Source organism: Emys orbicularis, chromosome 6 (genome assembly GCF_028017835.1).
Source record: "Emys orbicularis isolate rEmyOrb1 chromosome 6, rEmyOrb1.hap1, whole genome shotgun sequence".
Classification (NCBI taxonomy): Eukaryota; Metazoa; Chordata; order Testudines; family Emydidae; genus Emys; species Emys orbicularis.
The window spans coordinates 30,512,528-30,528,093 of NC_088688.1; the positions used below are offsets into that span (position 1 = coordinate 30,512,528).

At 39.7% G+C, this 15,566-nt stretch overlaps 1 protein-coding gene across 1 annotated transcript in view; it reads right to left on the minus strand.

Annotated features, from left to right (window-relative positions):
- The window catches only part of FGF10 (fibroblast growth factor 10), an 85,971-nt gene extending 73,327 nt beyond the window's left edge, over positions 1 to 12,644 (minus strand). The window contains exon 1 of the mRNA XM_065406786.1: positions 12,311 to 12,644. Coding sequence (XP_065262858.1) covers positions 12,311 to 12,644 — 334 coding nt within the window. The remainder of the gene's footprint in view (positions 1 to 12,310) is intronic.
- Between the last annotated feature and the right edge of the window lie 2,922 nt (positions 12,645 to 15,566).

Below are 15,566 nucleotides of genomic sequence, written 5' to 3' on the forward strand. Positions count from 1 at the left end.
ATTTTTTTCCACAGGATCCTGCCTCAGTCAGTGCAGTGGAGGATCCGCTCTGGGGATGAAGCTTGGTTATATAGTGAAGGAGACTGGTATTTGTAAGCCCACTGGTTCATTTGTTGCAGAATCTGGAAGGTTGTAGTGAATGAGGCAGGGGATTGGAGGAAGAGAAAGGATGGTCTCCCAGCTAACTAGTTCCCTGTCCCAATTTCCTTGCCCAGCTTCTCATCCAATCTGTTTCTCCCATACATGCTCACTCACTCTCAGTCCCTCCCAGTCTCTTTGCTCAGCCTGTCCAAGTCTCCCCCCACCCGCTCCCAGTCCCAGTCTCCTTGCTCAATCAGTTCTAGTCTCCTCTGTCCCCTGGTTCCCAGTTTCAATCTCTCCTTCAGTGGCCTCCAGTCAACCTCTCTCACCCCCAAGCTCCTTGTCCAAATCTATGCTGGCCCTCCTCCCCAGGTCTGGCTCTTCTGCTCACTGCATTTGAATCAGACAGCTACCTGCTCCATGCTGCTTGGACCCAGCGGGGGAAAGGGGGAAAGAAAAGCATAGGAAAGCATAGGAAAGAAAAGGCTCCTTGCACTCAGTTCTGGAATCCATTCCTGGCACTTCCAGCAGCCTAGAATTGCAGGTAAAGTCTCCCCTCCTTAGGGCCTTAAACTTCCATTTCCTATTAAACTGATCCATTTCCCATACATTAGAAGACTAACATATACTACTTCATTACTCGCTACAAATATGTATCAGTTGATACACATGTAGTTAAAATACCTGAATATACAAACTAGTAAGGCTTACACAATAAAGATATTTCATAACACTAGACAGATCATTTATAAAAAAAGATTCTTCTATTCCACCATCATATTAACTAGTCAGAAACTTTGCAGAACTCTGACATAACTTAGTGTACTGAAGGATTGTGCTTCTTTTGAAAACTTTACTACACTTTAACAAACTGTCAAACTTTGGGGGGGAGGGATAGCTCAGTGGTTTGAGCATTGGCCTGCTAAACCCAGGGTTGTGAGTTCAATCCTTGAGGGGGCCACTTGGGGATCTGGGGCAAAATCAGTACTTGGTCCTGCTAGTGAAGGCAGGGGGCTGGACTCGATGACCTTTCAAGGTCGCTTCCAGTTCTAGGAGATGGGATATCTCCATTAATTATATTATAATTATTATAAACAATACACAATCGCAACAGTGTACAGAATATTTCCATTACAGACAAAAACAGTGGGACAATGTTAAAGTTGTGTGTATGGGTTGATAGTGAGTGATACGGGTTCTGTGGAAGTGGGGAACAGGCGTTACTCTTCATTTTCACGCAGTATTTCCAAGTTTGTTCATTTTTCTAAAAATGAATAGATTGTTGTAAACAAAGATATTAAACTTTCGAGTGCTGGCTACATTGCACTGAAAAAAATTCAACCTTAACTCTTCTAGCAAAGATTTTTGATTGTGAATGCTCTACATAGCTGATAACTTCTAGGGCAGTGTGTTTAAACCAAGGTGTTCTCTTTCAGTTTGTGTATTTCATCTCACCAGTACTCATAATACTGAAGTTGTGACATCAGCTACAGGTAGGAGGACATAGCAATAGTGCATATTGTCACAAATTCTGGGGGAAAGGAACAATCCAATTCCCCATTGTGTGTGGAAGGACCAGAGGCTACATAAATACTGGCTATCACTGGGTGGCATGTACAGAAGCTGCAATGAATACAATTTCAGCCACATTACTCTAAGAAATTGTACACATCCTTTGTGGGTTTGTGACTTCACACGTTCAGGGTGAGGGTGGTGTCTAATTAGCACAGTAGCTCGCATACTTTTAATTTATAAAAACAGTTATGTTAGAAGAATCTGAGTGACTGTGCTAATGTAACCCATACCTGCTTGGTGTGGCACTCTGTCCCCCTCTAGTGGCAACCTAAACCAGCTAGAGATGGATCAGTCTACCAGAGCCTTGGCTAAGCAATATTAATTTGTTGGCTCAGGCATTAAGTTCCAGAGGTCCTAGGTTTGATCCCAGCCAACATCGACTGGGGTCTGTCGGTGTTGAGCCTCAGATCATTCTGAGTGTATATCAAAATGTTTCCAGAATCCTTCTCAAAACCTCAGCCTTGTCTACACCCAAAAATTGAACCAGTTTAATTAAAATAATTTTTTACATCAATTTAGTTAAACCTGTCCAAACCCCAATGTGGACACACTTAAACTGGTTTACACCTGTCTAATAATGATTTAGCTCAATTCAGTTAGTATGAAACTGACTGTACCAATACCTGCGTTAATTCTTTGAGCTTGTCCAGTATGCACTAGATGTTTCCAGAAGCCTTAGGAGACTCAGACTGAGCTGAGTATTTGTGCAGTTAAAAAAGTGACATGCCTTATCTGCAACAAACCTGCCTCGTGACTGCATATGAAACATTCCATGCCCTGACCTGGCTGGCTATACGTCCCTTGCCCTCCACACACGCAGACTCTGCAGCTGCAAAGTTTGTGGGGGTGGGTGGGGAGCCTACAAAAATATTACATTTTCCCAGGTTCTACACTGTTTTCTTGAAACCGTTTGATCATTCCATGGCAACATCCCTCTGAGCCCCCAGTGGGATGATGTGTAGGGAACAATATGTTTCAACGGGGTGCTGGAACAATTTGTATAATGGGAGTGCTGAGAGCCACTGCACCAAACAGTATATAATGGAAACCACTTCAAGCCATGGAGTGCGGCAGCACCCCTAGTTCCAGCACCTCTGCATTTAAACTAAGAGCATCTCCAGTCCCTTCAGTAGGATTTTACACAATGGTAGATTTTCAACATTGCTAAGTCAAGGCAAAAGAGAAAATCACTCATTAGAGTAGATACTCGTAAGTAGGAACATATTTGTGCTCTTTTCCTATATTGCTGTGAAGAGGCTGCTGCTGCTGTTATGGGGAGTGTTGTCTGACCAAAGGCAATCTGCTTTTTTTGATATGTAAAACAGCTACAGTACATGCTAACAATCTATAATGGCAACAATGCGATGTATGTTTATTATTATTATTGCTACAGTATTACATTAATATATGTGCGGTACATTTTACACATATTCTGCATTTGTAGCCTACTACCATATTGTATCAAAAAGTGGTATTAATTGAGTTAACTTATAAAAGTATCAAATTTTATTTTTATGTTTTAAGATCAAACATCAACCATGACAACAAACTCAGCCTCTTGCTCTTACTTGTAAACATATTTTGTACTCGCACTTAACTGTAATACTTTGTATGCACTGTAAGTCACCCTGGATGAGGGCGTCTGCTACGCAAATAAGTACTAATACTGTAATAACCTAAATTAAAGTACTATTCCACATCAAAGTGTATTCTATTTATACGGTGAGTATCAAATTGTAAATTAAGAATGGATAAACTCACTCATTTCTGGTGACAGAACTCTGTTAATTTGCTCTGCTTCTTCTCAGTCACAATTTTGTTTTGAAGATGTGATTCAATGTCCCAAAGAGACCTGTAGACCCTATCACCAAGTTCTTCTAGCTGTGAAAAGTGCCAAAGTGTGTGCAACGCCTCCAACCGTTTGGAGTTTGTCAGAGGTGGACCGTCATCAAAACCATCCTCACTCTCTTGATAATCTCCTCGATTAGGATATGTTTCATCAACACAAGCTTATTTCTCTGGCCTTGCAGCAGCGCTCAGTAATTCTTCATTGGTTAGCTCTCTGAACATGAGCAAATCCTCATCCACAGCAGCTACTAAGTCCTCTTTTTCCATGTTGACCGGCAGTGGAACATCGTTCAGGGGGTTGTCAAACTCTTCAATAGCCTCGTCTAGCACACCTTCCGCTAGCACAACAAATTTGCCTTTCCTGAAAGAGTCAGAAATTGTTGTCAGCTTTACATCTTGCCATGCCTCAGCAACAAGATGAATGCACTCTAGCAAATTTAGTTCTCAGGACTGTTGGAACATCTGTGTTGGGGTCCGCATCAAGAGCAACAGTAATCCGGTTTGTGATTTTTGATCAGTAATGTCCTTTCATGTTGTTAATCACATCTTGATCCATAGGTTGCATCAAAGATGTAGTGTTAGGGGGTAAGAATTCAAGCTGAATGTTCGTGAGAACTACTCCTTGGGGTGTGCAGAGCAGTTATCCAGTAAGAGGCATCTCTTAGGGCTCTGTGAGCGAAGCTGACGATCCCACTTTTTTAGCCAGCTGATGAAAATCTCACCTGTGACCCAGCCAGTTCCTGAACTGACATAACTGAGGGGAAGTTTCCTGAAATCCTTCGGAAAGCATCTAGGTCATTTTACCTTCCCAATCATGAACAGCGGCCATTTGTCATTCCCATCCATGTTGGCAAAGACAAGCACAGTTACCCTGTCCTTTGAAGCTTTCCCTCCTTCTTGCTTTTAATTTTTTTCCCTACATGTCCTCTGTCACAGAGCCTTTCAGATAAAGTCCTGTTTCATCAGCACTGTAGATGTCAGCAGGGAAAGCTTTTCAAGAATGTGAGGAAGTTTTTCGTACTGTCACTGCTAAGCTGCTGGTTTGTCTGCCCACTGCTTTTTGACATGCTCTTCTTTGAAAGTGACATTGAAGCGTTTCTTCCATCTGGTAAACCAACTGTCATTTGCCTTAAAATCGTTTAATCCAAGTGAAGCAGCAAGCTGAAGGGCTTTTTCCTTGATTGTGGGTCCAGCAAGCAGTGCTCCCTGTGCCTTCTTCTCTTTGAACCATATAAAGAGAGCTGGTCGACATCAGGGGCTTTTCCTTCACACCCACTCTTACAGCAGTTATTCAACTGTCCGTCTTCATATTTAGCCAAAAATTATCCTTCTGCTTCCATTTTCTGCATGCAACCGACCTGTGCAACTCCCACTTGACTGCAACTTGTTTTTGAGTAGCCCCTGGAATTGGACAGTCTTGGATAATCTGTACTTTTTCTTTCAGTTAGAGACTTCTTGGCATTTTGTCTGTTTTTACCACACACAAAAATGATGCAAGTAAGCAGAGTATGTGACGTCACAATGTCACAAATGTTGCTCTTATATGGTGGCTATGTTGCTGAGTGGACACTTCACATTAGGGAAAGTGTTCCCAGAGGAAATGTTGCTGGTAAGCAGCAGTTGCTCTTACAAATTGTTGCTGCAAACAAGCATTTACTGTACAAGCATCAAGAGAAACACCATGTGGAAAGTTAGGGAAAAATTAAACAGCTTTTTGTTTCAGCATATTTTAATTTTTGAAGCTTGCCCCAGTGTGTGAAAATTCCTCTTTAATCACAGAAGATATACAATACTGACAGATTATTTAGAGCTAAACATGTAAGGAGATAGATTCATAGTGTAAGTAGTAAAGCATTACCTTATTTTATAGTTAGGCTAATAATTCTTTAGCCTACCTATAAAATAAGGTAATGCTTTACTACTTACACTATGAATCTATCAAGCAATAATTGGATGCACGTGTTAGTAGCAGTAAAAAGGTATTGTCCAGTTCTCCACCTTACATGGGAATATACTTTAAGTGTTTTCTTTGATTTACTGTTCCAATTAGAACAGAATGTTCAAAGAAAGAACAAAAGTGACCTGATTTAAAAGCAAAGAGTGCCTTTAAAGCTATTGTTTTGCATGTGACCTGGCTCACATTTAAATTAATTGAAACTCGCATTTGTGTAAAACTGTACCCCCTCAAATAATTAATTCAGTTTTAATAATCCATTCAATGATGAAAGTGTACACACTTTTTTCCTTGAAGATTTTGGTGTTTATAGACAGAGACGGCTTTCCAGGAAACAGGTTGATTTCTTCTTAAAGCTTTGGATGGCATGTTTTCTGTCTGATTTCTTCTTTATTCCATATTGTAAAGCCTCTTTGTTCATTACAATGAGTTGGCACTAGCAACAAAGGCAACTAGTACTGTGAGAAAATGATTTTCCCAGTCCACAAAACCAAGTAATAAATACCATTGATTCAACAGAAAAAATAAAGCATCTAAATAATAAGCCATAGACATTAAAATACTGGAGAGCTTTTTTCATTAAATAAATCTTTGGGGTAAGAGAAGGATAATCTCTTTGTTAGCCATGCATGGTCTGACTAGTAATAATAGTGCATATGCCAACATAGAAATTAAAGTATATTGGTATGGAGTCCATTTGTAAATCCTCCCTCCATTACACATCAAAGAAGTTGTGTTTCATATCCTGGAGTGAGTGATGCCAATTTTTCATTTAATTCCAACAAGATAATATCCACTATTAATGTTGACAAATTTTGGAATTATACAACTATAAGGAACATTTGTACTATTTTAAAGGCAAACAAGATCATAAAAGTCTTTAGAAATAAGATTTAAAAAAATACCCTGGAACAATGCACTTTAACACTCCACTTCTTGCTGCAGCTGCACAGAATATTGATGACATTAGATTTGTGTGTGAACTGTAATTTTAATTCAATACATTTTTTTGAGTAATTAAAGACTCTGAGTCAAGCTTAGGAGAAAAATGGATAGACTCTAGAACTACTCCCATAGTGGCTGCTTAATCTCTCTATTGACTTTGTTGACACCATTTCCACCTCCTCAGCTGGAAAACTTTTGAGAAAAAACACAATTTTTTTTCCATTAGCACTCACATGAAGGAGGTTTTACCTTGTTTGTGTTTAACATTCACGAATCTTCAATGTGATAAAAATAATTGGGAACCACCAATAGCTTATCTTGAGAAGACACAAAGGGTGGAAAGACATGGCTTGCAAATATAAGCTTTCCTTCAACAGATAAGGCTCTGTAGACGAGCGAAAACTTTATTCCTACAGGACCTGATCCAACTCCCACTGAAATCAGTGACAAGACTCCCACTGACTTTAATGGGAGCTGGATTGGGCACATAAAATTGGAGATTCAAGAAGGGCATCTGAAAACATTTTAAAATGCCTTCTTTCAAGACAGAGGTTCTTACACTATAGTGGAACATGCTTGAGAAGTTTCATACTGCCTTGAGCCACATATTACGGTCCTTACCAAGTTAAGGCTGAAATAGTAGTGTAGAATATGTAAGCTTACTTGTCCTTGGTCTCATATTCTTCTTAGGTTGTCAGGGTGATCCCCACCTAATGCTATCTTAGTCTTCTTTCGCAAGTTATTATAAATCAGATTTATGAAGACAAAAAGTAAAAAAAGACTCCTTACAACTGTAAATGTTAAGAAATTTATGATAAGGCTACACGATCAGTGTGGAGGGTCCACATGGTGGGAATGCAGTCAAGGTAACAGGAGAGTGTCATGTAGACATTAAATAATACAATTCCTTCCATATACATAAATCCCAAGTGTCTGTGCTTGTATGCTGATGGTTATAAATTATGTAACTGAACTCCAGGAACAACCTAGACTTAAATGAGATACCAGTTAAGTAATAAAAATATATAGATTTCCTTCCCAGGAAACAAAAGTATTTATTAGGAAGCAGTATATGATTTCCTGAGGTCAATTTTTTTTTTTAAATTTTGAACTGTCAACAACATGTAACTCTTTGCAAAAAGTGACACCAGGGAAATACATCAGCCTGGAAAGCAGTCTTTCATTTAAAAAAAATATTGTTTAATATACTAAACCAACTCTGAAAGAATTAAAGTGATCTCATACAGTCTGTTTTAATAATATCCAGTATTAAGATAGCACTGTTTGCTCAATGTTCTAGTCTTCTATTTAAAGTTGTGCATCTGATCTTATTGCAGCTATCTCACTTTATTTACAATCAAATTAAATGGTTTTATTACACCTGGGAACAGTTAAACATTGGCTTGTCAGCTGTAAACAATTACAAGAGACAATGAAATTAGTAGATTTTTCTTAAATAGTCATGTATCCTTAATCTAATGTGCCACTGTTAACATAGGTGACATTGATGTAGATTTTCTTTGTGCATTATATATCTGATCCAAAGTTCACTGAAGTCAATGCAAAGACTACAAGGGCCCACTGAAGTCAATAAGTAGGTATACTATAAGATACAATCTCATCTGCTGTAAATCAGTGTGATTCCATTGATTTAAATATAGCTGCATCAGTTCACACTAGCTCAGAAACCCCTATGGTGCCAGCCTAATTTGAGTGTAAGTTCCTTGTGGTGGTCACTGTGCCACCTTCTACAGTATGTTTTGTACAGCACTGTGCACATAGAGCCTTACTGAAAGTGAAAGCCCACGGGAGTGAATGGGAAATCTTCCATTGATTTCAATGAACTTTGGATCAGGCCCAGAGATTTAATTCAATAAATAAATAAATAAATGAGCCCAGTTCTGCAATCTCTATTAGGCTGCGGAACTTAATAACTATGCAGTTCATATTTTACCCTCTTCCCTGGTTACTGCTATCCCTATTAACATTCATATCTTGCATACTTCAAGGCCTTCAGACAGTTGACTCTTTAGTCAATTTTTTATTGTTTTTGACAGTGTAATACTAAAAAGACTTAATGTATGTTTACCTTAGCCAACTCATCATATGTTACATGGGCCAAAATTCACTCTCCATTAGACCTGCGCAATCCCACTAATTCCAGTAAGGTGCAACTGGGCCATATGTCTACACACAGCAATGCCTCTATCTTTACATATGCTAAAAGCTCAAAACTCTTCTTAGCCATCTCAGATGTCAAGTTATAGGCAATACTTTTGTAATTACTCAGGGCTTTTGTTTCACACATGCTCACAGTCACTGGAGAGCACTACAGCTGTTTTATTCACTTCTAGAAATGGACTTATCAGGAGCTGTAGCAAGAGGACCTCGCAGCTGCAACACTGAGGTAAGAAGAACTAGTGCTGAGTGGTAGAGTTTCAAGGGCAAAGCTCTAGATGTAAAGAATAATAAAACAAAACCTAAACTATACTATGTATATCTAGTGACAGATATACTCCAGCTATGATAAATTATGCAAGCTCCCCCAGACTTCTTACAGAATAGTCATAATTCACCCGTTCCGTTATCCTGGAGGTATGTAAAGGCTGAGGTAACAGTTCTGGTGTAATCAAGTTGGAAAACATCTGCCAAAGTAAACCTTTATTTAGTGCATACTATATAATATTTATAGAGCAAAGCTATGAATGCTTCTTGAGCCATTTTAGGAACTGGAAACTAAATTGTACTTTCTGAAGGTTTATCCTGACTTTCTCCGACTGTTTCTTTTACTTCATAGCATTTCACTGGCAAGCAGCCATTAAAACTGTTGTCTAATTACGCAGCATATCAGAAGCTTGCAGCCCCGTAGATAACATTTTTTGTAGTATAACTGGATTTTAAACATTAGCATCTGAGTGAAAGAAATTAATCCCCAAATTAACATATTTAAAAATAAAGCCATGTGTGTCAATAATAAATCATTATTTGTCTAGGGAAATGTGATTTTGGATGAGGAACTTATTTCAGAGGTTAAACACCCTAATATTTAACAGACTACAATTTGATGGGCTGGCTAGATGGCTTACCCCTTAGGTATGGCAGAGGTTTAGTCACATGTAATTACACATTTAGACAATATTTTAATGATGATACAAAATACTGCCACTGACTCAGTCCATCTGGAGATCATGGTGGTGTTCTGATTACATAGCCAGATGTTAAATTATGATTCACAGAACCTATGCTTTTCACTTACAATGTTTTGATATGGATGTTCTTGAAATACAAGGCAACATAGGTGGGGATCATTTAACACAGTTGTGCACTTTCATGAAGACCTTTTAATTAGCATTGGTATGTAGTTAAAGAGCAGTGTAGATGTTTGACTCTTTTTGATCTGATAGCAAAAACTTAAATATTTACTAAAATATTATATATCCAGTTGGGTTTGCTTTTTAAAGGTATTCCAGTACTGTACTTCATTTAAGCACTCTCAAGTTATTCATTTTGAAGAAACTGTGCCCTTCATTTACTTTATGTAAACTTTGCTGATAACAAGCTATAATTATTTTGTAGTTCTGAATTAATGCTTGACTTATGTCACTTGATGATTACCTGTTTTGTTCATTCCCTCTGAAGCACCTGGCATTGGCCACTGTCGGAAGACAGGATACTGAGATAGATGGACCATTGGTCTGACCCAGTATGGCCGTTCTGAAGTTCTTTTGTGCATGGGGGGGAAAACAGGTAAACAAATCTATGTTTTATTTAATTTTTGGCACTGTGGACAAACATTCTGCAAATCTGAAAATATCTATGACGTGCCAACAAGAATATCAACTACCTTCTAATTTTATTATGTGTTAGGTGAAAAACAAAAAGTCCTAGGCATAATGCCAGATAGATTAAGGGGAATTGCTCCTACCTAAGGACTGTAAGATTGGGGCTCTGATCATGTGTATGTTTGTGTTTCCCTTTATTCTCTTTCCTCAGTTAGGGACTCATCCTGTAAGCACTTACACATGTAGGTAACTTTATTCAAATGAATAGTTGTACTGATTAAAATAGGACTACTCACCTGAGTAAAGTTACTTGCCTGCATTAATGTCTGCAGAATCAGACATTAATTCCCACTCCCTTCCTGAAGCAATATGCTCACACAAAACCTATTTATTTTACAAGTAGAGGAGTACACATTTAGAAACATTTCTGAGAAGCGCAGTACTCTGCACTATTAAGAAACATGGTACAACAATGGTAACAGTTAGAGGTACAGGCTAACCTACCAAAATGAAGTCTTCAGCATACAATTGTATCTCATAAAACTATTTTCTATGAAAATTAAAAGACTACATGGTAAAGCCAATCTGCTTTGACCCCTAAAGCATTACAAACATAGGTCTAACACTGCAGAATTAACACCTGTGATAATATAAAATATGAAAATAAGTTGCTAGCTGTAGCAAGTGGAAGCAATGACACAAGAACTCAAATGAAAAAAAATGCATATTATGGAGGTGTAAAGAAAGAATACAAGTACCGGAGAATTAACTGTAATCTTTTTTTTTTTAAACATATAACATGGCATCCTGCCAAACCACACTCTGTACTTTACTTACTGTTTCAAGCAGCTCTCATTTAGCTACCCATTTATTTTTAGTTTAGCAGGGCATATATCCCTAGGTATATTTGGATTTACAAAAACAACCTAAGCCCAACCAGCTGCTCTTCACCGGTAAGATCAAATAAAGTAGCTTTCTCAAACATTGGTATAGCACAGGCAACCTTTCCAACACAGGGGTGTTGGCATTTAAAATTACACTACAATGTATTGTACAATGTTTTTACTGCAATGTATTGGTATTTACTACAGTTCCCCACCCCACTCCACTTGAGATTATTCATTTTCTTGCCTGCACAAAAATTACATTTCTCAAGACTGACTACCAAAAATATATTACCAGAGACATAATATTACTAGAAGCCTAATTAGTATTAGAGAAACGTTCACTCTACGGGGTAAACTACAGCCACTGAAACAGCCTTGTGACTTTTACTTTGAAAATATTTCTTCTTTAAGAAACGATGACAATGAAATGTGTGTGAGGTCCGTATGAGTACAGCCCCAGATGTTTACGATGCAATAGTAGTATAGCAGTGCTGCAATATGAGAGCTTTCCGAAGAAAAGAGTACAACAGGACACCACAAAGCAGCACATATGCTATTGACAACGCAGACATGAGCATCATGTTACCAGAGAGAAGGCAGGGCAAAGACAAATAGCAGCAGTGGTGCCTTAAAAGTTAACTTCATGGGCTGCAATCGCTCAAAACCCAACAACATGCAAGGACAGAAATCAAAACCAGAAAAGCACTTTTCACGGGATGGGGGGCGGGGGGGAGGAAAGAGAGAAGTAGATAAATCTTGTGGGGCTTAAAGGGAGGCGGGGAATCAATGTATTGTTTTAAACTAGAGTTCACATCAAACCATTCTAATGACAGGGGATAATTGTTTTCAGACTCAGTAGAAAATACCCTCCCTCCCCCCTTTACAAATCTTTCTAAGTTGCTTTTCTGCCAGCCCAGGAAACCAATTGTGTTCACTCAAACCATTTGCAAAACAAATTTCTGGAGAGAGATGAGATGTGCAGATAGGAGAAGGATGCAGCGAGCAGAGTCCAAAGAGACACCACCCCACCTCTCCCTGTCACCTTCCAACAAGCAAGTGCTCTTGAGAACTAAAAGTTTGGATGGCAGGGTGGGGGGTGGCATGTGAGCAAACGAGATGCACTAGTAGTGGGGTGACTGTCCTGGTTGTGTAGGGCTTTTCTGGGGGGAGGGGTGTGATATTGATTAGGCTCCCTCTGGGCGCTCAGTTCTCGGGGGCTGCGGGGAATCGGTACTTACTGTACGGGCAGTTCTCCTTCTTGGTCCCGCTGACCTTGCCGTTCTTCTCAATCTTGAGAAAGTACTTGTTGTAAGAGTAGAGCTTCCTCCAGCGCACATCTCCCTGGAGGTGATTGTAGCTCCGCACGTGCCTCCCCGCACTGGCAGGAGAGGAGAAGGATGAAGAGGAGGAGGAGGATGAAGAAGACGCGTTGGTGGCCTCCGGGAACCGCATGTCCTGGCAGATGACAGACCCAGAAGACACCAAGAAGAGCAGCAGGAAGAGGCAGCAGCACCCGCAGCAAGGCAGGTGGGAAAAGGCTGAGGCACCATTTGTCAGTATCCATTTGCACATTGTACTGAAACGCTGGGCGCTGGAAAATGTCTCATCAGAAGAAACATACTGGAAGGGTAAAACCTGGTAAAAGGCAAGTGGAGAGCTGGTGGCTGCTGCTTCTGGTTAGAGCCCTCTGAGCTCTGATCTGGCCTGAAGTGAGTGCACCAACATCCATAACTCGGGACAAATCGCCTCAGAAGTTGCTGCCTTTTTAATCCTTCGAGTCCTCCCTCACAGAAGAAAGTTGGTGGGGTTTTTGTGTGGTGGTGGTGGTTAATCCTCTCTCCTTTTATTCTCACCCCCCCTCCCCAACCTGGTCTGAGGCTTCCCCGTGGTTATTTCGTTCTCTTCCTCCCTCCTTTCTTTACCATCTTAGATGCAGAAAGGTCTGAAAAATAGATGACAGCAGAGTGAACAACGATAGCAAAAATAAATAACGACTAGAACCCCAGGGGGTACTGGAAGGGGTTTCTTGCCCCAAGACCACCCCCTACACACACACACACACACACACACTTGATGGCTTTTGCACCTTCTTCTGATTTCCCCACCCCCTTTCCTTGGCAAAGCGCAAGCCAGTTGTACAACTCGTCCCTTCTCACTGACAGCCCCGAGGAGGCAGTTTCTTTGTTTTGCTTTGAATCCTTCAGAAAATACCCAAAAAAAAAAAAAAAAAAAAAAAATTCCAGAGAGAGAGAGAGAGAGAGAAAAATCCCAACTTCTCTCCCCCGTCTGGTTGTAAACAGGTTGGAAGCTGTAGCCTCAGTGTATGTCAGTGATTACAAGCAAGAGGTGGGATGTGCCTCTGGTGGTCAACCCTTGTTTGCAGGGGGTCAAGCAGCGGTGGGACATCTGAAACCCTTTTGCAGCTGGAGTGAGCCAATGCCTGCTGTGGAGGGAGCCTCCGGACGGAACTGCCCTTGCTTCCTCCCCGTCTGCAGCAGAAGCAGCAGTCTTCAGCTCTTTGCTAATTGCTCCTAAAGCGTTCTTCTCCTCCGAGTGCTGGCCACCAGCATGGCTTGGAGACTCGTGCTTTACTAATTTCCCTGTCTTCCAGGCTGAACCAATCCCCTCTAGGGAACCCCCCCTTCTTTCCTTTCTTCCTTTTTTTTTTTAAATGCTTGTTTTCTAGCACAGGGTTTTATTTTATTTTTTTGGCAGTGAAGTGCTTGAGAGAACCACCTGGAGCTTGTTGCTGTGCTGACTTCCCCCACCCCCCCTTCCTGGGCTAGAGAAGGGATCGGGGGCGAGACTGGTTAGAAGAATATAGTGCAGACAAGCCCTGAAAAGTAAGATTATATGTTGGTCAAGGAGAGTAAAAGGGAAGAGACATAATTAGCTCCCTTTCCTTCCCCTCTGCCAGCTTCCATGGAGGTCTCTCCCCCCCCCCTTTAATGTACCATTGATTTCTCGCTTCCGTTGCTGAAATAAAAAGTTCACACTTTAGCCTGCTCTTCCTTTTAAGCCTCTCAAGATTTATCTCCCCTCACCCTCCTGGTCTCAAATGAAATCGGGGATCTAAATGACCTATAATTTCTAATTACTAACATGAGTCATTGACTGAATCACGCGTCGGACTTCAAAGCAAAATGGGCTTTTATGGGGATTGCAAAGTTTTCCCCATAAAATCTGTCTGAATGGTTTTCTGTGGGTTTTTTTTTAACCAACAATTAACAGGCATCCCTGTGTCATGCACTAAGTTTTTATACCTTAATAAGGGACCAGGGAGTGTCCCTGCTCGTGATTAAGGACAGTCGGAACACAAGACATTAAACTGTGCATGAGCATTCACTAATGTAAAACAATCCGTATAAAATGCAAGATAACGAAACACTATTAAGTAAGAGAATAGATTACAGAGGGAAACTGACATTATGTGGAAACAAAATGGGTTACCCTGTGCATAAACATATAACTTGTCTGAAACAGGCATAGTCAAAGGGAAATAATGCTGATCAATAGAATGCAGTGGAAAAACAGCCTCTGCCATTATATTGTGCATTTGGAATCAATCTTACTTTGAACAGCAGAAAATACATAAAAGACAAATAGGTATAAAATTAGGGATTCATTAGGCTGGGCTCTTTAGTATATTGTTAACTTCACAGTAAAGAATTAGAAATGATTTTCTCCAATTTTGATGTTTACTCAGTGGCAAAAGAGTCAGCTCTTAAATTTATGTGCTTAGATTCTGCGGGTGACATTTAAACAACCTTAAAAATGGAACCATTTAATGCTGGAATCAATATGTTTTATGGTGTTGTTTATGTTACTTCAGAATATTTATTCTTCATATTTTCACTGTGGTAAAGGCTTCAGAAAATGTTGGGGCTTAATTTGATTTAGGATTTATTTTTGTAGTTACTAATCTTAAAGAGAAAAGAAAAAGAAAAAGTTTATTCTATCATGAATGGCTGACAACTTTAATGTGGCCACAATGTTAATTTCAATGTTCTAGCTCATAGTTTTATACCTGGGTTACCCACAATGTCTGAAATATACGGTATAGGGTTTCTGAGGGATTTGTGTTTCAGCCAAAAGTTCAGCTGATTCAAAAAATTTAAAAAGACAAGTAATTAAAAATACATGTCTCTTAAATTGTACATTTGATGACACCATCATATTATAGCCCTTTGTGCTAACAAATGTCACAAAATGCAGCAATTTTTTTTAGAGTTTCTCTGCACTGGGAAGAGAAAATATCACTGGAAGCTAAAAAGGCTTTACTTAAAATATTATTTAAAGCCTCACAGCTGAATTTTCTGCTCAGGTGAGAAATTCTGCTTAGACCTATTTATAACTTCTGCTTGGTTGCATGAATCAAAAATAAAAATTGCAACTTTAGAAGTTTCATATTAAATCTGGTTCTGGCAGGTGCAATACTTAGTGCAGTACTTAAAACCACTACAACAGATAGAGTCCTTTTCTATACTGTGTGAT